Genomic DNA, 24,663 nt, shown 5'->3' with positions numbered 1-24,663 from the left:
TGAATTGTTGACATGTTAATAAGTCAGCACTAAAGGGAGATCCAAGCCTGGGGATATCCCAAGTCCATATCTGGTATGTTGTTTAGTATGAGCTGGGGGAGTTTCTAAAACAGAGAGTCCATCCTACAAGCATCTCCCTGGAATCAGGGTAGACCTAGATGCCTCATCCACAGTCTCCAGTTTCTGGCTGGTTCTGCAGTCTCAGCTCTGGACAAAATAACCATAAAGAAAGCAACCCCAGTCTCCTATGCCATATTTGTGCCAACCCAAACTGGAAAATTGTGTTACACCCTGGGATCACATCCTGCCTAAACCAAAACAGCATTGGGTGAGACCAAGAACCATACTGCTCTGGGTTTCCTACTGCTTGTATCATTGCTCCACAGTTAGTGAGATGTTGCTTCCTCTTCTGCTGCCAAGGCTGAAAGAAGGGTGGTAGAGACTGTCAGCCATATATATATATATATATATATATATATATATATATATATATATATATTATATATATATATATATAATCACGGGGCCTGCTGTGTGGAACTGGGGATCAAACCCAGTTGTATTCTTCCTCTGAGACTCACCTCAGGCCTATTCATTTTGAAACCGGGTCTTTCTAGGTTGCTGAGGGTCTCACTAAATTGCTGAGACTGGCCTTGAATCTGTGATCCTCCTGTATCAATGTCCCAAGAACTAGGATTAAAGGCATGAGCCACCATGCTCTGATACTCATCTAATACATATATTTCCAGTAGCTCTGTCTATAGATATTGGTCTGGAGGAGGTAGAGGTTAAAGGTCTCTGCCCCCATGGTATTTTACCATGCTGGGCCTAGTATTGGGCCTCCAGTCTAAGGCTTCTACTTACTTTCCTCCCCTTCTCTTAGAGGAAAACATTTTTCTCCATGCTGTACTGTTTGGTGATAGGAGAGGGATAATGCAGGGAAAATTTTCTTCCTGCATTCTTTTAATTCATCTTTTCATTATACTCTAATCAGACACCATGGCCTCTAGATACCTGTCTTCCTTAGCCATTGTGAAGTTTCACCCATGAATAGAGGCTTAAATTGTTGTGTCTGAGGGAGAGGAACACTGGAGAATGTGAATCAGCTGCCATCTTCTTCCACTTCTGAACATTTTATTCTAACATTTTATTTTATTTTATTTTATTTTATTTATTTTTTTAAATTTTTTATTGGTGCACTCGGCTCGCTGTCCAGGCTCTTCCACAGCAGCTCACCTCGGCTTGCTGTCCGCCGCTCCTCTTTGGAGCCTGGTGGGCTGTTGAGTGCGTTGGTCTGTAGCCGTAGCCGTCTGGTGAGCTCGCCGCTGCTGCCGGCAGTAAGGTGCTGCTGCTGCGTCCTCGGCCGTGAGGCTGGCGTATCTCCTCTGTGGCTCTGAGCTCTGTTATGAGACCCCCTCCTCTCTGGGGCTGGTGATTTTTTTGTTTCTCTGGTGATGGTGTTTTCTGGCTATGAAAGGCGCTGATTTTGTGGTAATAGAGATTGGTTGTTAGCGGGGCTCTTAAGCCCCGCTTTTCTCGGTCGCCATCTTCCCAGAAGTCCTCTATTCTAACATTTTAAATATAAGGCAGTTCACATTGTAAAATACTTGGCATGCTGAAAAGAATTTGGAATAAATAACTTTGGAACAAAAGTCCTTCTAAATTATAAACTATTTTACATAAAATATGATTAGTAAACAGCAAAGTGGCTTTTCAGGTGGCAAAGTGTTTGCCACTTTGCTAGTCACTGCAAGAGACCTATACTTTTTTTTTATGATCAAATAGAACAGCATTCCCTTATCCCCTATGAGAAGTCATGAAATGGCCACCTTGGTAACAGAAAAATGTTGATTTTCAGCAGCCTTGTCCACCTGTGAAATAGAGGTTGCAGAGAAAGTAGGGTGACACTGGGGCTGCATTTGCCACAGGGAGAGTGGGACAGTGTGGTTTCCAATCTGACGCTTGCTTTTTGAGATGAATGTCTCTTAGAGACCGTGCCAGGCTTATGCTCATCATCTAGGCTAAACATCAATATTCCCATTCTCCTCCTCCCTGCAGACACCTGTCAAAATTGCATTTCCCCTCTCATTATGAAATTAGACAGCCAGTTTATAGTTTGGATATTGGCTTGGTTGTTCCTCAAAGGCCCATGTGTACATGGCTGGTCCCCAGGTAGCACTGCTGGGAGATGGTGGAACCTTTGTGATGGGGCCTTGTGGGAGGTACTTAGGTCATTGTGGGCATGCCCTTGCAGGCCACCGAGGGACCCCACCTGCCCTTTGACTTTCTCTCTGCTTCCTTGCTCCAGATGAGACCTTTGTGCTCCTATGCACACTTCCACTGTGGCTGCTGCCATCTGTACCCTCGACAGAACTGAGCCACTGTGGGACCCATGACTTTGAACCTTTTATCTTTATAAGTTACTTGTCTCACTGGGATCGGAGCCCACCAAGGGGTGAGGCTGATGCCAGGGCCAGTGAGGCTGGGATTGTAGCCTGCTGTGAGGCAAAGCAGGTGCTTGGGCCTCTGAGGCCAGAATCAGAACCTGCTGAGGGGTTAGGCCAGGGTTGGGACCAGCAAGGCCAGGATCAGAGCCTGCTGTGAGGCAAGGCCGGTGCTGGGGACTCCAAGGCCAGGATTGGAGCATGCTGAGGGGTGAGGCTGGTGCTGAGGCCAGCTTGGCTGGGATTGGGGTCTGCTGTGAAGCAAGGCCGGTACTGGGGCCTCTGAGTCCAGAATCGCAGCCTCCTGAGGGGTGAGGCCGGTGCCGGAGCCAGTGAGGCCAGAATTGGGGCCTGCTATGAGGTAAGGCTGGTGCTGGGGCCTCCGAGGCCAGGATTGGAATCTGCCGAGTGGTAAGGCTGGTGCCAGAGCCAGCTAGGCCAGGATCAGAGCATGCCATGAGGCAAAGCTGGTGTGAGGGTCCCTGAGGCCTGGATTGGAGTCTGCTGAGGGGTGAGGCTGGTGCCGGTGCCAGCGAGGCTGGGATCGGAGCCTGCCATGAAGCAATGCTGGTGCTGGGGCCTCTGAGGCTGGGAACGGAGCCTGCAGAGGTGTTAGACCGGTGCTGGGGCCAGCAAGACCAGAATTGGGGCCTGCCGTGTAGCAAGGCCAGTTCTGGGGCATCCAAGGCAGAGATCAGAGCCTGCCGAGAGGTGAGGCTGGTGCTGGGGCCAGCGAGGCCAGGATCAAAGCCTGCTGTGAGTCAAGGATGATGTTGGGACCTCTGAGGCTGGGATCGGAGCCTGCCGAGGGGTGAGGCTGGAGTCAGGACCAGCAAGGCTGGGATCAGGGCCTGCCGTGAAGCAAGGCCAGTGCTGGAGCCAGCAAGGCCAAGATCAGAGTCTGCTGGGGGGCCAGGCTGGCGCCAGGGCCTTCAGGAATAGGATCAGAACTTGCAATGTGGCATACACAAAGAAACATCACAGAAAATAGAAAATCAGATGTTTTCCCTAATATGCAAAAACTAGGAAGAAATGGATAATGGGAGAGATCTAGTTGATGAAAGGGCCCCATGGAAGAGCAATTAAGGTGACCAATCAGAGGGGATGGGATGGGGGAAGATGGACTCTCTTTAAAACACATGATGTATGTAAACAAATGTATCAAAGTTAATCATCAAATCAAGCATGGGATCGAGGGAGGGGAGGGAATGGGACGGGGATGGGATAAGGGCTAATTGGATGATGTGTGCTTGTATATCCTCACAAGTCTTGTATTCCATTGTTATATTTGACTACAATGCACCAATAAAAATATAAAAAAATAAAATAAGCATTTAGTGAAGAAAAAATAAGTTGCTTGTCTCTTTTAGGATTTAGTAACATAAAGCTAATACACCTAGTAATTTTCTTTGCTCAACTGGATATGAGTTAAGTGATTATTATTCTTATAGCAGAAACCAAAATAACTCAAGTGTAGTAATAGTGGTATAAGAAAGGGAGAAACATGGAGAAAAAGCTCAGGAAGACTGTGTTGGTGTCAGAGTTATAGAGAAAGAGACCCAAATATTCATATTCACAGAAAGAAAATAGAGGGATGAAAACAATACAGGTAATAATTGTGTGTATATGTGCTGCTGTGTTACAACTTCAAGGACACACACACACACACACACACACACACACACACACACACACACGGAGAAAGAGAGAACACATGAACATGGAGGATTCAAAGAGAGATAGGAACTGAATATATAATTCCCAGAAGATGAGAACTGTTACATATCTTACAATCTTCTTTCATTGTACAAAATATAGGAATACTATATCAGCTAGTTCATGCCAAGTTTTATTGTGATAACAAGCAACTGGAGAGCCTCTATTGTTTACAACAGTAAATGTGTATTTCTTGCTTATATTGGTGTTTATGGAAAGTTGACATAAGACATAATTCATTAAAACAATTTTTAAACATAGGCTGAAGAATTAGGTCCTATGAAAGACTTTGCTAATCCTATAGCAGAGAAAAAGCTGGTTAGTGGCACTAAGTTATCAGTGCATTTTTCACTCTGAAATCCTAAGGTCAACTGTAAAGGCCATCTGAGAGTAAATGGAGACTATAACAGGCTGGATGGAAGACAAACTACATAAGGAACTTTCTCCAGTAGAGAGTGAGCAGAGGATATCATGAGGCTTCCACAGATTCATTCTTTTCAGGAGTGGAGGCCAGGTCAAAAGATTCTTGGGAGATCTATATCTCTTTGCTCCCAGTATAGCGGGGCAAGAAGCAGACCTGGAACACAGGAGGTATTTTGGCCAGCCCATTCACCTGTGGTGTGAGGTCGATGTCCTTTGGGTCCTTGGGGCAGCCCAAGGAGAAGCTCTGCAGCATTGTGGTCAAGAAGAGGAAGAGCTCAGAACGGGCCAGGCTCTCACCCAGACACATGCGTTTTCCTGGGGGAGCAAGGGGGAGTGTATCATTGTGGGAGGGCCTTGGGCAGCACCCAGTTGCCCCACCCACTCCTCCTGAACATTTCTCATGAAGCACTTCTGCTTATATTCTTGCCCTCAATGTAAAAGACACGAACATGTGTTTCCCTCTCTGTTCCACCTCATCTCAGCCTGACTGGTACCATCTCCTCTGTCTTTCTTGTACCCTTATCTTTATTTCTCTTGTACTGTCTGTGGTTCTTGGCTTAACATTGGGAAGTGTTCAGGGAAGGTTTCAGGGAGCCCCGACAACAGTTTTCTGACCACAGACCCCTAACAAGCCCCACTTGCTATGTTACAACTTCAAGGACATGTCCTAATTGCAAGCCCAGGTGCATTACAATAAAACCCCATCATGTCCTTAAGGGCCCCAGACAAAGAAAGACCAAGGGGACATGCACTGTAGGCTCTTGGCAAAAGGGCTGTAAAGAGAGTGCCTCTCTTTGCTTCAGTACAGGTGGGCGGGGGAGCAGTCTTGCAATTACATCCAGAACCTGATACTCTTGCACTAATGCAAATGCTTTCTTTTTTTCTTGGAAATTCTTTTCCAACCCATGATCTATGCCAAATTATTGTCTTTATCTGTATTTCTGTGGCTAATATATTCCAAGTCAATTTAGGAGAAAAACAAGAAGGCATTTGAAGGATCCTAATATACCCTGTGGGGAGCAGCAAGAGGGAGGCTGAAGGGGACTAAGACCTCTGAGCTCTCCTCGAGACTGACATTCAATTAGGTAGGCTGGGTACCTCTACTGGATTTTAGAATAGTTGCTATTTTTAAAGGAAGTAGATGGGACCTTCTTTGCCTATTAGAGTGTGGGGATACTCTGATGTGCTTTGTGATTTTTTTTCCTTGGCTCTGCACATGCCAGGAAAGAGTCCTCATTATTCCCAGTCCTTACACAGCTGTGAGAAGTCCAGACCTGCTGTTGGCTGGGATGTGCAAATTCATTTTTTGGGTTTAAGCTGCTGAAATTCTTAGGTTGTATATTACTCTATGACCTGTCGTGCCTGACAATGGCCACGACTTCCTACAGGGCCCCTACTCTGCCTAGTTCTCTCTTATTTTAGTTTTACAGAGGAATGTATGATGCAACACTAAGATTTTTTTTTAACAGTTTAAAGGAGTTTGATAGTTTGATCATCTTAACAAGAGCTGAAAATAGCATTGAAAACAACACCAAATCTTGGTTAAAATGTAAGAATAACCTTGAAAATTGGCGAGAGAGAAAGAGAAAAAGAGAGAGAGGAAGAAAGAGAGAGAGAGAAAGAGAGAGAAAGATAAGCAGACAGACAGACACAGGACCTTTTTCTGATTTGAAGAATGTGTGATACAATAGTCATAAAATATCTGAACCATGGTTGGCATAATCTTAATAGAGGGAATGAACAATGTTCTTAAAGATAGAACAAGACGGTTAGATGGTTTATCATAATTCTGGAAGCACTAGCTTATGATATTGGGGGAAATATGACATATGGACTTAATGTGTGAAAAGATTAAGTCAAAATATTAATTGCAGATGCTAAGACTGACTGTCTAGAAAATCCAAGAGAATTCTGAAAAAATGAGTGATCAAAGTACTATCAGGAAATTTTCTGGTTATAGTAGGAATACACAAAAATCAATGGCTTTCTGTTATACTAATTAAAACAATTTAACATACCATGTTGAGAGAGAGTTTATAAACAGTAGCAATTAACTCCTACCATACTTTTCGGCAATAAGTTTAGTAAGAAATATGCAAAACTTAAGTTTAAAAAAAGCACAGAACACCAAGTGACATAAGAATTGACTGAATGGCCACTTGTTCAAAATATCTTTTTCATCTGGGTTACATGAAATTTGTGAAGATCCCAAATTCCAATGGTGCTCCAACTGATCTATAAATTTAGTTTAATCCCAACAACATTACAGTGGGTTTTGGGGGTTACCTTCATAAACTGATAATATAATATCATTGGAAAAAGAAAATTATGTTAGAAGAGCCATAAGACTATCTTAAAAATCAGAGTGATGGAGGAAGACTAACTCTACATAAAATACAAAAAGCATATTTTAAGTTATGTTAATTTATATAGTATGGTATAGCTACAAAAGACAAATAAAGCAGTGGATGAATGTAAATAGAAACCAATATAAATGACTGAGAAATAGCTTCAGATGGATTTAGAATTTTAATATTTGATAAATTTCAAGTCAGAGCCGCCTAAAAGTTGAATTATTGGCTAAGTAATTAAAAAAGGACCTTTCCATGATTCAACATGAGAATTCCTTAAAGTTTGTGTGCTAAGTTTCTTCTGATCCTCACTCTGGTCCTTGGTGCAGAATTAAACAACTGGTGAAAAAAACATAACTCTATGTAACTCAAAATATGACTTGGTATTTTTTGTCTCTTCCATTCCCTTTCTTATATCTGTCTTTTGATTTACCCATATATCAGTTATTTTTGCGTGTATATGCACATTTAATTAAAAATTTGAGACCTGGTGTGGTGGCACACACCTATAATATCAGTACCTGGAAGATTGAGACAGGAGGATTGTAGGTTTAAGGCTATCCTCAACAACTTAATGAGACCCTGTTTCAAAATAAAAAAAAATAGAATAAGACTTGAGGTAGAGCTCAGAGGTAGAATGCTTCTGGGTTAAATCCCTAATATACCTCACCTACCCCAAATTTGGAAGGGCATGCACTGTAATACTAACACATATCTTTTTGTTCATGAATTACAGATGGTTTTTTGCTCCTACATGATTATGTCTTATTTGCATAAAAATTAGAAAAATAAGGTCTTCTCCCACTCTGCAGGCTCTCTATTAGGGTACTTGAGAGTTTCCTTTGCTATACAGAGGCTCTTCAGTTTAATGCAAAAAAAATTGTTATTACTTTAACAGAAAAAAAATTTATTTCCCAATTCTTGGCACATAATAGGTGCTCAAGAACACATGCTTTTGTTATTTCTGTGTGCAAATATGCATGCTTTTGTTCTTCACTTTTATGTCTATCACTGTCTTGGTCTCTTATCTTCTCTGCATCATGCCTTCCCTTTTTCTTCTCCTCACAATATCTTTGTCTCTGTTTATGTGTCGCTTTCTCTTTCCATCAGAGTACAACTCTTTTTAACATAGTATTAAATGTGTACAAAGGTAGAAAATCACACAGAAGAGTCCCACAGGTGGAAAGGGCACAGCTTACCCATGGAGAATGAGATGAAGGCTTTCCGCTTCCTAAAGTTGCCTTTGGAGTCCAGAAAGTGTCCAGGGTAGAAGATGTCTGGCTTCTCAAAGTGGCGTGGGTCATGGAGGACAGAACTCATGACAGGATACACAGTAGTGTCCTAAGGAGACATTAACACCAAGGCACTAACACCAAATAGCCACCAGCAAGGTGTGGCTGAATCAGTTATAGTCATCCATATTTGATACTGAGCTTTACTCACTGTATGACTATACAATTGGTAGCTAAATAAGGAAATAATTATTCCTGTTTTTGCTAATACTCTACTGATCACTCTGAATTCTCTTCCCCAACGCTTTGGATTTCTCTAGGTGCCATCAACTACAAGATCACATCTGACTCAGCAAAGACCTCCAAGAACTAAATTCCAGCAATAGGGCCATAATCTAATGAGTTGGTGTCCGCAGGGTGATTTGGTAATCTGAATATCATCCCTAAATACTTCCAACTCAGAAATTCATGTATGGAATGAGTTGGACCTATATGTATTGACCTGAAGAGATACAACTGTTAAATTATAAAAGGAAAACCACACAGACACATAAATAAAGTTGCAAAATGTTTGACATGGATATAAAGACAGGCACAGAAGGTGACATGTCACACTGTACACACAGATGGCAAAGTAATAGTGTGAAGTGACTTTCCTGTGCTTGTATATGATCATATGTTGCACATGATCATATGAACTTAAAGAGTAGAAGCAGAAACATCAAACTATAAATACTCTCGTGAAAAAGTAAGTTAATGAAGATAAGGAAATAGTAGATAAAAGACAGTTCCATCATAGGGCAAGTTTCTTTGCATATATGGTACGTTTTTCAGGAGAAGAAAACTAATATCTAATAAAAGTAAAAAAATAAGGAGTAGAGAGGATTGGGTAAGGGCTAAATGAGTGATGTGTGCATGTATGCCTCTACCATCTTGTACCCCATTAAGATGTATGACAACAATGCACCAATAAAACAAAGAAAGAGTAGAGAGGAGAGGACTTCTCTATATTTTCAAAATTCCCCTCACTCCATAAAGACCTGGAAATAAAAATCATCTTTACACTGAGTGACCAGAGACCTGAACTATGATAAGACCCCAGGCAGTTGGCACCCTCTTCCAAGATTCTGTGGCGGTGAGGTCTCACCTTGGGGAGATAATACCCCCGGAAATGAGTGTCCTGGATGACAGAGTGTGGGATACCAATTGGGTTGAGGTCACTGTATCTCTGAATCTCATGGATGACAGCATCTGTATAGGGCATTTTTGCTCGATCTTCAAGGGCTGGAAGACGATGTTGGCCGATGACCCTATCAATTTCAGAGTGGACTTTTTCTGTGATGAAGAGGGTGTGAAGGAGCTAGGTCAATGAAAACCTGTAACAACAGGCTCAAAGAAAGCACCCAAAGTGACCAGCAGGCTGCAGGAGGAGGCTTAAGAACTCTTTGCTAAGCCATTGGGCTATCAGTCCTCAATGGAAGCACATGCACAAAGGCTCCTTCTAAATCACTTTTATTTATTTTTTATATATTTTATTTTTTGGTGGTACTGGGGTTTCTGGAAGCCCTTCTACCTCCGGGCTACACTCCCAGATCCCTTTTTTTATTTGGAAACAGGGTCTCTTAAGCCAGCGCGGCTGGCTTCGAACCTGCCCGATCCTCCTGTCTCCACCTCCCAAGCGCGGGGATTACAAGCGTGCGCCACCACGCCTGGCTAAACCACTTTTAAATTAACCTATTTTGTAAACTTTAAAGTACCTTGTCAACTTCAAAGAGTGTTTTTGGTAGTTAACCTTTATTATAAGTGATAAATATCTGTTGGGTGGATTTTTTTTTTTAAAACAATTCTGATTGATCAGAAGTTGTCTGTTCTCAACCAACTACCTTCCACCAGCTGCCTCCTCCCCAGGGCCCACACCTCTATGTCCCGCTCACCCAGGACATCGGGATTCTTAAGCAGCAGCAAGAGCGCATAGCGGAGGGTGGTGCTGGAGGTCTCTGTGCCAGCAAAGAACAGTGACAGCACAGTGTGGACCAGATTCTTGTAGTTGAACTCACTGTCAGGAATGCAACGCTCCTGTGGGTGACCGCAAACAGTGCTTACTGTTTCTCCTTGCAAAGATATCAGTATTCTGGGTTTTGTTTTCTACTCTCCCATTCCCAGGTTACTCTACCTTTGCCTTATTTCCTCTAGTCAAGGTCAGTTGAGAAGAGATAGGGAAAGCTGTGGAGCCACAATTTCTGGGTTCAGATTCAGGCTTTCCATTTCCTAGCAGTGGTTTTGGGCAAGGACTTAACCACTCTTGTGTGAATCCATCATCTGGGATTGTTTAAATTTTAAGACTAAGGGCTCCATACGTAGTAGTGTCGTGCTACCCTCTCTTTTCTTAGATGCATTTTTTTTCTTTTTTTTTTTTTTTTTTTTTTTAAATTTATTTTTTTTATTTTATTGGTGCACTGTATTCATACATCATAGTGGGATACAAACTTTTGTAGACATACATGCACACATCGCCCAGTCAGCCCCCACCCGATCCCCACCCCATTCCCTCCCCATCCCTCCTTCCCATGCTTGGCTTAGTGGTTGACATCTAGTATTATAGCAATTTATCCAAAAAAATGATAATCTCACATAACAGTTTCATTTGTCTGATGCCAAGCTTTTGATGATTTAAAGATAACATTTCAATATTACTTTTTGCTTTCTTTCTTACCAGAGCATATTTTTTTCTGTTTTTTTGGTGAAACTATCATATATTTATATATTCATTTTTCAGAAAAAAATCTATCCTAATATGGAATATGAATTCTAGATACCCAAAACGATCTTGAAAAGGAACAAAGCTAGCAGATATATATATTTTCTGATTTCAAACCATATAAAGCTACAATAATTGAAACAGTGTAGTACTGTTCTAAAGGCAGATATATAAACCATTGGAGTTAAATACAAGCCTAGAGCTAAATTCTTCCCTATATTGTCAAGTTATTTTTGACAAGGTTTCCACGAACATTTGGTGGTGGAAATAATAATCTTTTAACTAAATATTGTTGAAAAATAATAATTACATGGAAAAGAATAAAATTGGACCCTTACCTAATCCCATATACAAGTATTAACTCAAAATAGATAAAAGACCTAAATATAAATCTTAAGACTATAAACTTTTAGAAGAAAATCTGGGTCATAAAACCTCACAACATTGAAATTGGCAGTGATTTCTTGGATATGATTTCAATGGCACAGGAAACAGAAGAATATACAAACTCCCTAAAAAATAAAAAAAAATATTGTATATCCAAAGACAATGTAAACAGAGTTAAAAGTTACTAATAGAATTGGATAAAATATTTCCAAATGCTATATCTGAAGGTATATTAATATTCTAACTAGAAATCCTAAAAATTAACAACAATAAAGGCAAACAATACAATTTAGAGATAGGTAAAAGACTAACATAAATAATGAATCTCCACAGATAACCAATCTTAGTTGTCTGTTGGATGGAAACTCTTGTTTCTCTGGTTCTGGTGAGTGTTACCTATTTCTTCTTTGTAGTTAATCTCTTTGAGTATTTTCTCTAGCGCTGGTTTTGAAGACATAAATTCCTTCAGTTTCTGTTTTTCATGGAAGCTTCTTATTTCTCCATCTAATTTGATAGAAAGTTTTGCTGGATAGGAAATTTTTGGCTGGAAGTTGTTTTCTTTCAGAGTTTGGAATATGTTACTCCAAGCCCTTCTGGCTCTCATGACTTGGTTTGGGAAGTCTGGAGTGATTCTAATTGGTTTGCCTCTGAATGTCACTTGGCCCTTTGTTTTTGTTGCCTTTAAGATTCTCTGCTTGGCTTCCACATTGGTCATTTTGACAATTATGTGGCGTGGGGATCCTCTTCTCTGATCCTGTCTAAAGGGAGTTCTATAAGTTTCCTGGACCTGTGTATCAACCTCTTGCTTTACGTTTGGAAAATTTTCTGCTATTACTTCCTTGAAGAGATTGTTGATCCCTTTGGTATCACTTTCTTTTCCCTCCTCTATTCCAATTATTCTTAGGTTAGCTCTCTTAAGATGGGCCCATATTTCTTCAATGTCAGATTCCTGCTGTCGGATATTTTTTCCGAGATTAGAAACCATGCGTTCATTTTTGGATTGCTCATCTTCTAAGAGCGAGATTCTGTTCTCCATGTGGTCTAATCGGTTGTTTGTGCTTTGAATTGAGGCCTTTACTTCATTAATTGCATCCTTTATCTCTTTTTGGCTCTCTCTGAGTTCTTTTCGAAGCACCTCTATTATTTCTACAGTTATTTTCCTGATTTGATCTTCTAGAAATCTCTGATTTTCTGTTTTATCAGGTTCTGATGTTGTGGGGTTGTGGGCGGCATTCATTGCTCCAGTATTATTCCTCTTTCCCATGATTTTGGATGTTTGTGCCTTCTCTGGGTTCTTCCCTTGGGTCACTATAACTTCACTTAAGGTGTTCTGGATCTCGAGTCAGTAGTATCTCAGACCTCACTACTCCTTTACTGGGTTTTATCACAGAGTCTCTGACCCAGGGAGTCAATAGAGGCTGCTTTAAACTATGGGGGGTGCCAGGTTGCACGTTCTCCTATGGTGTGGTATCTCTGCCACCACCACTCCCTCACTGGGTACAGTGAGTACCTCAGTGAGGTACAGTACTGGGATTTCTCCTCTGTGGCCCACAATTTGACTCACTGTTCTTGAGTACGCAGATGTAGCTGTGCTGGATTCGGCGAATTCACTGCTGCTTCCGCCGCCGGTGGCAATATGGCGCCGCGGCCACGCCCTCGGCCATGAGGCTGGCGTATTTTTTCTTCTCTGGTTTTTATTTCCACTCTGAATCCCTGCAGCGTGGGCTGAGCTCAGCCACTGGGAGCTTTAAATCCTCTCTGCACCGAAAGATCCCGCCTGGCTGTTCCGCAGCGGCTCACCTCGGCTTGCTGTAGCCGTCCGATGAGTTCGCCGCTGCCGCCGGCAGTATGGCGCTGCTGCCGCGTCCTCGGGCGCGTGTGTCTCCTCTGTGGCCCTGAGCTCTGTTCTCAGTCAGCTTTCTCTCTGGAGCCTGGTGGTTTTTTTGTTTTTCTGTTGATGGTGTTTTCTGGCTATGAAAGGCGCTGGTTTTGTGGTAATGGAAATTGGTTGTTAGCAGGGCTCTTAAGCCCCGCTTTTCTCGGTCGCCATCTTCCCGGAAGTCCATTTTTTTTCTTGATTGGCACTTGCATCCATCTATCTTGGGAGGATAGTGGAAATATTTAACAACTGTTGAGGCATTTGCCAGACCAGTCAGATCAGACTAGGGCTGGGACTAGTAAGAACACATCAGGAGAGCCTGTGGCCAAATGACAGGAAGGGGAGGGAAAATCGCCCCAGGGCCAGATGGTAAGTCCGCAGTATCTACATCTTAACAGAAATTCTTGGCAAGGCAGGGCAAGAAATGGGGTGGGAGATGAAGGCTGGGCAAGTGGCTCTCTTACCAATCTGTAAAGGAGTATTCAATACCACACACACACACACACACACACACACACACACACACACACACACACCCCTCAGTACCCAAATATGCTACCTCAGTGTTAGTACTGTGCCCAGCACTCATTCCCATCACCCTCATCCAGGCTGGCCCTTGCCTTGTCCATACGGAGCAGGAAGGAGTCAATGAAGTCTTGGGGGGCACTGGGGTCCAACCTTTCCCTGTGCCTCTCGATGTTCTCAGAGATAAAATCTTTCAGTTCTTGAATGTTGCTCCATATGCGAGTATGGGGGCCAGGAAGGTGTTTCAGGATGCTGGAGAGAAGTTCAAAAACCTAGAGGGAAGCAGTAAAGACCCCAGAACACGTTCTACTCTGGTGTACAGCTGGGGGCCAGAATCGTACCCTGGGAACCTCATGGATGTACAACCCACAATGCAGCAACCTCATATCAAGGGCAACCTGTGGACTAGAGAAGTGTGATTCTCAGCTGAGTACACACACACACACACACACACACACACACACACACACACACCCCAGTGCAAATGTATAGCTGCTGACTGCTCTGCTCTCCTCTCCTTTACATCATTAAAGACTCATCTCTCGCAGGCCATGGTGGTGCACGCTTGTAATCCCCGCGCTTGAGAGGCGGAGACAGGAGGATAGCGCATGTTCCATGCCAGCCGTGCTGACTTAAGAGACCCTGTTTCAAAAAAAAAAAAAATAGGTCTGGGAGTGTAGCCCGGAGGTAGAAGGCCCCTGGGTTCCATCCCCAGTACCACACACACACACCAAAAAAAAAAAAAAGAAAGAAAATCCATGTAGTAATGGCTTAGTGTTGGAGATAAGAAGAATAACTATTCAGTTTCATATATACATAGTTATATACAGAAATGTATACATAACACACACACATTAAAAAAAGACTCATCTCTCACTATTCATCATTTTTTTTGGGTGGTACTGGGGTTCCTGGAAACCCTTCTACCTCCGGGCTACACTCCCAGACCTATTTTTAAATTTTTATTTGGAAACAGGGTCTCCTAAGTCAGCATGCTGGCTTCGAACCTGCGCGATGCACCACCACGCCCGGCACTATTCGTCATTTTTGAAAGCCTACTTACTACCCCAACCTGTAGAGTGTAGATGGTGAGATGTGTGCGTGACTCATGGTCTATGTACCTCAGAGCCCAGGTACATGCAGATGGGGTGAGGGAGGGGAGGGGAGCACAAATACATGTTTGCCTGTAACTAGGACTTGAAAAGCTCCTCAGGGCAGAGCTTCTGGTTGTGCAACAGTGAACAAACCTTAATAGTGGTTTTCTTTTACAAAGGCACCAGGAATGCCAGCAACAACCTGTGGGAGACCTGTTCATCTCGGAATTAGGGAGAAACTAAAATAAGCTCCCCCCTTTAGAAATCTGACCTCACCATGCCTTCTTGCTCCTGAGTTCCAGACAGGGAGCTCCTGGGACCCTCCCACCCACCTTCCCAGCCCATGGTGCAAACTTTGATCTCACCTGGCTGTAGAAAGAGCCGAGGATGCTGAAGGTTTCACTGAATAAATTTAGCAGATGTAGAAGTTTGGGGTCTTGGTAATTGAAGCGCTCCCCAAAGATGATGGAGCAGATGATGTTGGCTGTGACAGACTGGAAAAGGAGGGTTGGATCCAGATAGGCTCCTGGTGATGAAGGGCCATAATGGAGCTCTGTATGTCCCCCACATTGTCCTTGTGGGTGGCTTGGACCTGGCTAGTGCTATCTTCACCTGTGGGTTGGTCTCTCTTTCTTGGCTAGCCTGCCTTTCACTGGGCATTTGCATCTAAGCTTTTCTTTCTTTGCATATACCTTTCTGTGTCTCCTCTTCTAAGGTGTTTGCATTGGTCTGACTTTCTTTCCACATTCCTATCTGTCTCTGGTCTTGTCTCTTTCTCTGAGACTCTGTCCAGTCCTTTTTGTAGTATTGTCCATTTCCTTTTCTACCTCTGTCTGTGTTTGTATCCTCTTCTCCTTCTCCACCCTGATAGGTAGTGTCTCCCCTGACTCCATTTCCTGTATCTTTCTTTCTGTCTGTCTTTGTTCCTCTCCCCTTCTTTCACTTTTTGTGTTCCTCATTTTTTTCTCTTTTTCTGCCTCTGTCTCCCTCTCTTTTTTTCTCCCTGAATGTATCTCTGTATGTATCTCAGTCTCTGGGTCTCTATCAGAGTCATGGTCTCCCTCTCCATATCTGCATTTTAGGGACCTCTGCTCTGCCCCCGGAACTCACCCTGGGATTTCTGCAGATCCTCCACCAAGCTCTGAGCTTCCTCTTTGATTTGCTCCTCAATGCTCTTCCTCCCCATTCCAAAGTCCTTCAAGGTGGTGAGACAGAACCGCTGGAGGACTTTCCAAGGCTTTCCATTGGCGAAGGTCACACCTGATAGGTGGAGCATGAAGAGAAGGTTGGGAGGACTCTTGGGATTCCCTCCTGCTCCCCCATTCCCCACTAAGCCTGTCACTCACCAGTTCCCTGGAAGATAGAGTCAATGATGGTGATGGTTCCTCGGCCAGAAAAAGCCTCACTTTGGTCCACCAGAGCCTCCTGCATTGCCTCATATCCACACAGCACGATGGTGGGCCGGGGCCCAAGGTAGACGGTGAAGACATCCCCATATTTCTCCCGCATCTGTGGAGGCAGATTCTAGATCCCACTGTCTAACCCAGGAGGAGGGTCTCCTGCGTTCACACTCAGATCCCCCCTTCTCGTGTGGCCTGAGCCTCGCTGGCTGCTGCCCATCAGGGAAGAACTGGAATTGAACTTGGTGGCCACATTCAAGCCTCTCACACATGTCCTTCCCCAAGCATTCTTTCCTTTCCTGATAACCTCCCCAGCTTTGAACTGTATGAATTGTGCTCACTCCACACATCCCATCTCCAGGACCTCTCCTTCCCCCATGCCTGCCCAGAGTTTCAAGTCTATCAGAATTCCTCCCTAGAGTCTACCTTCCTTCCATGTGTACTCATAGGAAGTCTAGAAGCTTCTCCAGTGGGCATACTGTTCAGGTTGTGGGCTCTTTTCATACTCCACTCACCACCTGCTTTCAGCCAGAGAAAAGTATTGACACCTTTTCCTGCTACCCCTTGTTCTCCTCCGATCTCTCCCCCTGGAAGAACTTGAAAAAGCCCTTGGGGTCTATCTGCAACATGTTCCCCAGGAAGGGCAGAGACCAGGATCTGGGAAGGAGGCAGCCCTTGGAGGCATGGAAGCCCCAGATCCTAAGTAGCAAGAGACTGGTGAGAATGATGGAGAGCAAGAAACTGTACAGGGTCCTGGTCTCCTCTCTCCCAGCCATTCATTCTTCTGTCCCTCTTGAAAAGCAGGCTCTCTTCGTTCTTTCCCCCCACCACCACCGAGGTTGGTAGAAAAAATATGTGCCCTGAATTTACCTTGGCAGAGCTCCTAGTCACTTTCCAGAGGCTACGGGGAGTCTAGAGGCCAGATGTTTAGTGCCTGAGGATTGAGTCCCAGAGCCGGCTTCCCATTGGCCACTGGCTCTCTTGGGATATTATCTTGGGAAAACCCTTGAAATGGCAATGTGTCCCTGAAGGTGGAGGGACGTGTGCAGATTGGTTTAAGAATCGACACTGCAGAGTGATTCTGAACCAGTTTTGTTATAGGGTGGCATTGAAACCTAAGAGAAACACAGGAGCTCGCACGTTGAATGGGGGCTTCTCTGAGTCTTTTGGAGGCAGGAAATTACCAGAAGTTGACATACAGAAAGGGTGACATGGTCTAATGGAAGAGGTTTGGTTACTTTTTGGGTGGTTTTAAAGTATAGCTGATTTATCCATTCCTTCATTTATTTAGTTGTTCACCATAAAATATATTTAATTTTTTTTTACTGGTGCATTACGATTTGGCATAATTGTGAGATTCATACTGCTATGTTCATATGAAACATAATTTGTTCTGCTTACTTCCCCTCCTGCCCCTTTACCTAGGCTCCTTATCTTCCTAGTTTCTTCCATTGCTTCTCTTGTCTCTCTCCAGCTTTCACAAGATTCATTTTCTTTTCTTTTTTTTCTGTCTGGCTTCCAAGTATGAGAGAAACATGGCCCTTGATCTTCTGAATCTGGCTCATCTTGCTTTGCAAAATATTCTCTAGTTTCTGCAACTGACATAGTATAGTTCTTTATGTCTGAGCAAAACTCTTTTGTATATGTACAACATTTTCTTTATCCCTTTTTCTGTTGATGGATATCTAGTCTGATGCCATAATTTGGCTATTGTGTTGCTCTGAACAGGGGTAGTCATGTATCTGTAGCGGTTTTTACTAAATGTTTTGAAAATAAAGGAGTGGTATGGTTGCCTCATATGGTGGCTCCATTCCTAGTGTTTTGGAGAACTGTACTCTATAGTGGCTGTACTAATTTATGCTCCCATCAGTAATATATGTGTTATTTTCTCCCACATTTTCACATCATATATATATATAGTTTGATACTGGAAATCAAATTCAGTGGCATTCTATTTTTGAACTACATCCTCAGCTCTTTTAATTTTTTATTTTGAAACAGAGGGCCTCGCTAAGTTGTAAAGGCGGATCTTCAATCTGTGGTCCTCTTGTCTCAGCCTAAGTACTGAAATTACAGGTATGTGCTACTGTGATCAGCTTATTATTTGTATTCTTGATGATTAGTTAGCTCTTAGGTTAGTTTTCATCAGCATTTCTCTGACTACTAAGCATGTTAAACCTTTTTCATGTATCTTTGGCCATTTATATTTCTTCTTTTGAGAAATGCCTATTTAGTTCAATTACCCATTTATTGATCAGGTTACTCTTTTTTGGTGTTTTTTTTTATATGAGTTCTTTATATACTTTGCATATTCATGTCAGAAGAGTAGTTTGCAAAGATTTCCTCCCATTATTAGCTCTCTCTCATTATGCTCTTGTTTTCTTGGCTATGCAGAAGCTTTTTAATTTGATACCACCCCAATTTTTTAGTTCTTGGTCCTCTGTGTCTATAAACTGTACGGTGACCTTGCAAGCTTATCTGAAATGCCACCTCTCCAATGCTGAGAATATCCCCTATGGAATATTTCCAGTGGAAGGTGTCCAGTGAATTATTACTGGATCAATGAATAAATCTATGAGTGTATCAAAGTAGCTGTCATTTGATGAACACTTATTATACACTAAATGTGTTTTATCCTTACAACAGCCTTATGAGTCACACATTCTTATAGTCGGTATTTCATTTTACAGAAGAAAAACTGAGACTCAAGAAGAGTTGAATCTTAGATGTAAACCCACAATTTCTAACTCCAAAAGGATTTGGGAATATACTGGGAAATGGCAGAGGAACAGAGCACCCTCCACAGCCCTTCCCATCATGACCTGCCTATGCACGTTCTCCCTCCATTATGCAATCAAATTCAGTAGAAGAACACAGATCCTTGACGATCCTTAGAGAGTCCATGAGAGACCTTTAGGGGTATATAAATCCTCAAGATGTTATGCAAAAGTGTGCATGCTTAGTTGGAGAGGAACGGCCACATCTTAATCAAATTCTTATATTAAGGGATTCCCACTTAATATAAGAATATAAGTGTATTTCCAACTTAAGCCATTGAGTGGCTTTAGTCTGGGGGAGCATGGGCTTTGGAGATAAGAGATCTCCAGCCCTCTACCCACTAGACATCACTTTTCCTCTTATCATCTTTGCACCTGTGCATAGGTGACTTCCTCATGCTGAGTTTTCCTCATTTTGTGCTGCTGTGGTATAATGTTGGGCTGAACAGACACTTTAGAAAGAGCAGAGACTTGTTTCTTACAGCGCGTGGGTCTGGGCCGTCCAAGGTCAAGGGGGTCTGCATCTGGCAGGGCCTTTTTTCTGTGTCATCCCATGGCAGAAGGCGGAGGGACAAAAGAAGGTGCACACAAGAGAGAGGATGTGAACTCACTTCCATAGCAAACCCATCTCATGATAATGAGAATCCATTCACGAGGCAGAGCCTCCTAATAACCTTTTGAAAGTCTAACAGTGTTCCACTGGGATTAAGTTTCCAACACACAAACTTGGAGGGATGCATTTGGACCAGGGCATTCTACCTCTAGCTCCTTGAATTCATGTCATTGTCATGTTCAAAATACACTTATTCCATCCCAGTATCACCCAAAGTCTTAAGTCACCCTGGAATCCACTCAAATGTCTAAAATATCACTTATAATCTGAGGCATGAGTCACCCTGATGCCAAGACATCCTGCTGCCTCGGCATCTATGTGTTGAGGACCCCCACTCCACATAGTAAAAATCGGCAAAAAGCCCCGAGAAAGAGGTATCGTCTCTGGCAAAAAATATCCCCCACTTTAGATATCCTTCATAACTATTATTCTCTTGGTATTCTTTTAACTCTCTACACGAATTGCTCTGATGATGTGAGTGTTAAGTTGGGTCCTGCACTCATGTGACTTTGTGTCACATGACCTCTGCAGGGCAAGGGAGGGGCTGAAACCCCCGCGAGAATTGGACATTCCCGCGAGTAAACCCCCATCTCGCGAGATGCATGCCTTTAAAAGGAGAGCCCGCGTCCTCTAGCTTCGGACAGGCGCGCGGGCCCCACGGTGCCTCGCCCTGATCCCCGGGAGAGCCGTGCCATTAAAACTTTACATGCCACGTGTACCGGACCTCTCTCGTGTTTTTCACACTCCGCCGTACTCACTTATTTTTATTTTACTCGCATTTAATTTTTTATTTTACTTATCATTTGGTGCCGAACCGGGAGAACTCTTGGGTCCCTCCCCATTTTTTCTTTTTTTTTCGTTTTTTTCCTTTTTTCTCTTTTTATTTTTACTCTCTTTTTGAGCCCCGGACTCTCCGACCCGCCAGCAGCTGACTGCGAGGTCCCACACCAGTGCTCCGCTTGCAGGCGTTGCTCCCACCACTGCCGCCGCTGCTGCCCCGTGCCTGCGTGGACTACCTCCTGCACGGGCCAGGACCTCTGCCTGCCGCTTGGACCTCCTAAAACCGCCGTTCCCGCCTGCCCACGCCGCCGCCGCTGGAATGGGACCGCGCCACCCGCGGACTGCGCCACGCCGTGCACCTATGTCTTCTCCACGCCTGGCGTTGCTTAGACCCGCCTGCCGGGGCCGCCTGCCTCCTCCATCTAGGCGGCCGCCACTCTGCTAAACAGCCCCCAGCCCGCCAAGTCCAGCCCGCGCTCCAGCTGGTTCCTCCACTCGGACTCGTGCCCTGGTGCCCTTCACCCTGTGCCTGCCCACCCCTGCTGCCTGGGCCTGGCCATTCCGGTAAGCAGCCACATGGAATTACTGGGGGGGGGGGTCGCCAGCTTTGGCCCGCCATCTTGGACACGTGGAATCACTGGGGGGCCGCCATCTTGGCCCCACCATCTTTAACCCCTCCCACCTCATGGCCTCACTGGAGGCCTCACCATCCTTAACCCCTCCCACCTCATGGCCTCACTGGAGGCCTCGCCATCCTTAACCCCTCCCACCTCATGGCCTCACTGGAGGCCTCTCCATCCTTAACCCTTCCCACCTCATGGCCTCACTGGAGGCCTCGCCATCTTTAACCCCTCCCACCTCATGGCCTCACTGGAGGCCTCTCCATCCTTAACCCCTCCCACCTCATGGCCTCACTGGAGGCCTCGCCATCTTTAACCCCTCCCACCTCATGGCCTCACTGGAGGCCTCGCCATCCTTAACCCCTCCCACCTCATAGCCTCACTGGAGGCCTTGCCATCTTTAACCCCTCCCACCTCATGGCCTCACTGGAGGCCTCACAATCTTTAATCCCTCCCACTTTCCACTCCTAACCAATCCTAGGAGTCGGCGGCCATCTTTCCGGCCCGAGCCAGGCAGCTTGGCACTTGCTCTGCCTGCCAACTGCCTGCGCGGGCCAGGACCTCTGCCTGCCGCTTGGACCTCCTAAAGCACCGTTCCAGCTTGGTTCTCCGGTCACCGCCGGGACCTCTGGCCGGTTTGCCCCGCCCGCCCCAGGCTGGCTCATTGGGCGGCGCACAGCCGGCTTCGGTGTCCGCCACAGTCACCCGCGCCAGGCGTAGCTCTACTTGCTGCTGCTGCTCCGTTTCACCCGCCCAAGCCAGGCTCACTGGCGGTGCTCCTCGGGGCCCAGCCTCAGCGACTGCCACGTGCCTGGAAGCCATTTTGTCTCCACGCCGCGGGCCCGGCAAGCCATGCCGCCTGCGCACCCCCACTGATCCTGCCTGCGCCAGCCGCCAGTGCCGTCCACACCAGCCACCGGCATCCATGCGCCCCAGCTCCACCACGCTCCCAGCAGCTTCTCAGCGCTTCTGTCGCAGCCAGCACTGGCTGGCAACACTTCACTCCGGTAAACTGCCTCCTTCCCTTGGTTAGCGGGTTCCGGACTTGGGTCTTCCGGTCCACTGGGACCCAAAAATCCAAGCGCTTGGTGACCCATTGTCCCCCGGTCCACTGGGACCACCCTGCGGATGACCAGGTCATCCTCCGGTTTTGAGAAGGAATGAAGACGTTCTTCCCTATCTCTTAACCTCTGTTTCTGAACGATTGAGCAGGGAAATCGGGGACGCCCATTTCCTGTTCTTCGTTTCCGCCCGCGAACCAATTATGGGGAGTCGAACCTTTATACTAGCAGATGCCCTGAGAGCCTGTCTGCCTTGATACGAGTTGGGAAATAGGTTGCGGTGGCCCAGGAATAGTTAGGAACTTTTATAAGCGGTCTGGTATCCTTCCAAATGCTCTCCCCCATCAGCTTCCATTTATTTTCCCGCCAGCTGCCATTTTGTGATGGCGCGTAGTCACTGCCTGGTGATGTCACAGTCGCCATCTTGGCCTGCGCCAGACTGCAATTTTGCTGGGCGGCCCGCGTGGGCGCGCCCTAGGTGCTGTGGGAAACGCCGGGGCTGGGGCGACACCCTCTGCCCGTGAGGAGTCTGCGTTGCCATTTTTGCCAGACACCAGCCCCGGGACGCGCTCTTTGTGAGTATAGGTCCGTCACAGCTGACAGAACCTTAACATAGCATCTAAGTTTTAATTCCAGAGAGAAACAGGCGGAAATGGAGCATACACTCCGACTTTGCCAAAAAGCAGATCCCTGGTAGCTGCCCTTTGGCTGGCGGTGGCGGCTCAGCCCCCTGGAGCACCACCTACGTGTGGAGGACTGCAACAACAACTACCTCCAGGAGCCTGCCTCAAGTGGGGCAAAGCCACGCCTAACTGCTCGGCATGTGGCCAGGAGGGCCACTGGAACAATGCCCTTGGAAAAGGGTGAGCCCCAGGTGCCTCAACACAGGGGGAGCACCTTTCCAGACCAGGCCCCGCCGCTGGCCCTACTCAGCCTGGCTGAAGACTGATGACTCCTGGATCCCTCAACCTCCATCCTCTGCCAGCTCAGGGTAGCTCTCCAGGTACTGAGTAAACCAGTCTCCTTTTTGGTCGCCTGCTCAATCTCATGATTTGTTTTTTTCTTTAATAGCCCTTGCCTGTTCAAGCCTCCTCAAGCGCACATCACTAAGCTGTCCAGGGTAACCTCCAATTCGCACTGCAGCTATGCACCCACCTGCATCCCCTTCTGGGGGACTGGACTCCCGACTCCTCCCGGCCTGGGGCCCCTGACGACGCCCCTTGACAGCAGGAAGAAGCTAGAGGGTCCAATCGTCATCCATTATCCCTACCATCAAAAGGCCGGAATGTTAAGTTGGGTCCTGCACTCATGTGACTTTGTGTCACATGACCTCTGCAGGGCAAGGGAGGGGCTGAAACCCCCGCGAGAATTGGACATTCCCGCGAGTAAACCCCCATCTCGCGAGATGCATGCCTTTAAAAGGAGAGCCCGCGTCCTCTAGCTTCGGACAGGCGCGCGGGCCCCACGGTGCCTCGCCCTGATCCCCGGGAGAGCCGTGCCATTAAAACTTTACATGCCACGTGTACCGGACCTCTCTCGTGTTTTTCACACTCCGCCGTACTCACTTATTTTTATTTTACTCGCATTTAATTTTTTATTTTACTTATCAGTGAGATCAGAAATTGAGTCCGTGGAAATAAACGTCCTTGGCTTTGCTCAATAGTAATGAAAAAACTGGCCAGAACTCAGATGCTGTAATAAGCATTCCAGCTCAGACCCTCACTTTATCACTAACTCAGGATTAAGCCATTAACTAGCTCAGTTCAAGGTAACCCTGTTTACCCTTGAGACCCTGCCTAGAAACTTTGGGTGTGACTTCAAAGCAATTTGACTGAAGGACAGCTTAATTGCCAAAATACAATAGAGCCAAGGAGAAAGATTGTTGACCTTTACGCCCAGTAGGAGTGTCCCCGAGACAGTGAGAATGCCGCATGGCTAGAAATGAAAGTGACAAAATAAAGGACAGATATTCTAAATATATATGTATGAAGGAAAGGAAATACCGTAAGAGTAAGAAAGCACTTTTTCATGAAGAAGAGCTTATCATAAGAACGTCCCGACTGGGAAAGAAAGGAATTAGAAAGTTAGAAGCAGGTTGCAGAGGGTTTGTGATAAGGAAATGGATTATTAGAGACCAATAGGCCTTTAATAGGCTTTTTGTCTAAAAAAGAGTGTTCAGCAGTCAAGGAAATACATCTGACAACTAAATCCAAGAACTTCACAGTGTTATTTGTGGTGTCTTATTTGCCAAGCTGTGTTGTGAGTTTTTGTAAGCTTTCAGACTTCAGAAGGCAAGGCGGATGAGATCTGAGAGACGCCCATCGCATCTCCCTGGACGCCACATCTCCCCATGCTTGTCATTTGGATATAGATGGAAACTTCAAAAAAGAAAGCAAAAGAAGATTCCATGAGAAGGCGTATTCTCCAAGCCCTGGGCCTTGGGCGTGCCTGTATTGCCTTTGGAATTTACCTTTGGACCTGCCCTGCTGCGATATCGGAGGAGTTAATCTCCTAAATGCTGGACTAGTCATTTACTTTGTTTATATGTAATTTACTATTGTTTTGCTGTGATTGCCCCCCTTCCCTTTCCTTTTTCTCCTATT

General features: G+C 45.3%; 1 protein-coding gene across 1 annotated transcript in view; it reads right to left on the bottom strand.

Annotated features, from left to right (window-relative positions):
* Nucleotides 1–24,663, bottom strand: part of LOC308268473 (cytochrome P450 2B11-like) — a gene marked incomplete at both ends in the record, with an annotated part of 45,066 nt that overhangs the window by 13,260 nt on the left and 7,143 nt on the right. The window contains 8 exons of the mRNA XM_080703597.1: nt 4,738–4,898; nt 8,134–8,275; nt 9,314–9,501; nt 10,101–10,242; nt 13,811–13,987; nt 15,175–15,335; nt 15,920–16,069; nt 16,156–16,318. Coding sequence (XP_080559723.1) covers nt 4,738–4,898; nt 8,134–8,275; nt 9,314–9,501; nt 10,101–10,242; nt 13,811–13,987; nt 15,175–15,335; nt 15,920–16,069; nt 16,156–16,318 — 1,284 coding nt within the window. The remainder of the gene's footprint in view (nt 1–4,737; nt 4,899–8,133; nt 8,276–9,313; nt 9,502–10,100; nt 10,243–13,810; nt 13,988–15,174; nt 15,336–15,919; nt 16,070–16,155; nt 16,319–24,663) is intronic.

This window comes from Muscardinus avellanarius (genome assembly GCF_963383645.1).
Source record: "Muscardinus avellanarius genome assembly, chromosome: 10".
In the NCBI taxonomy this organism is placed as follows: Eukaryota; Metazoa; Chordata; class Mammalia; order Rodentia; family Gliridae; genus Muscardinus; species Muscardinus avellanarius.
This window is presented reverse-complemented; position numbering and strand designations above follow the sequence as displayed.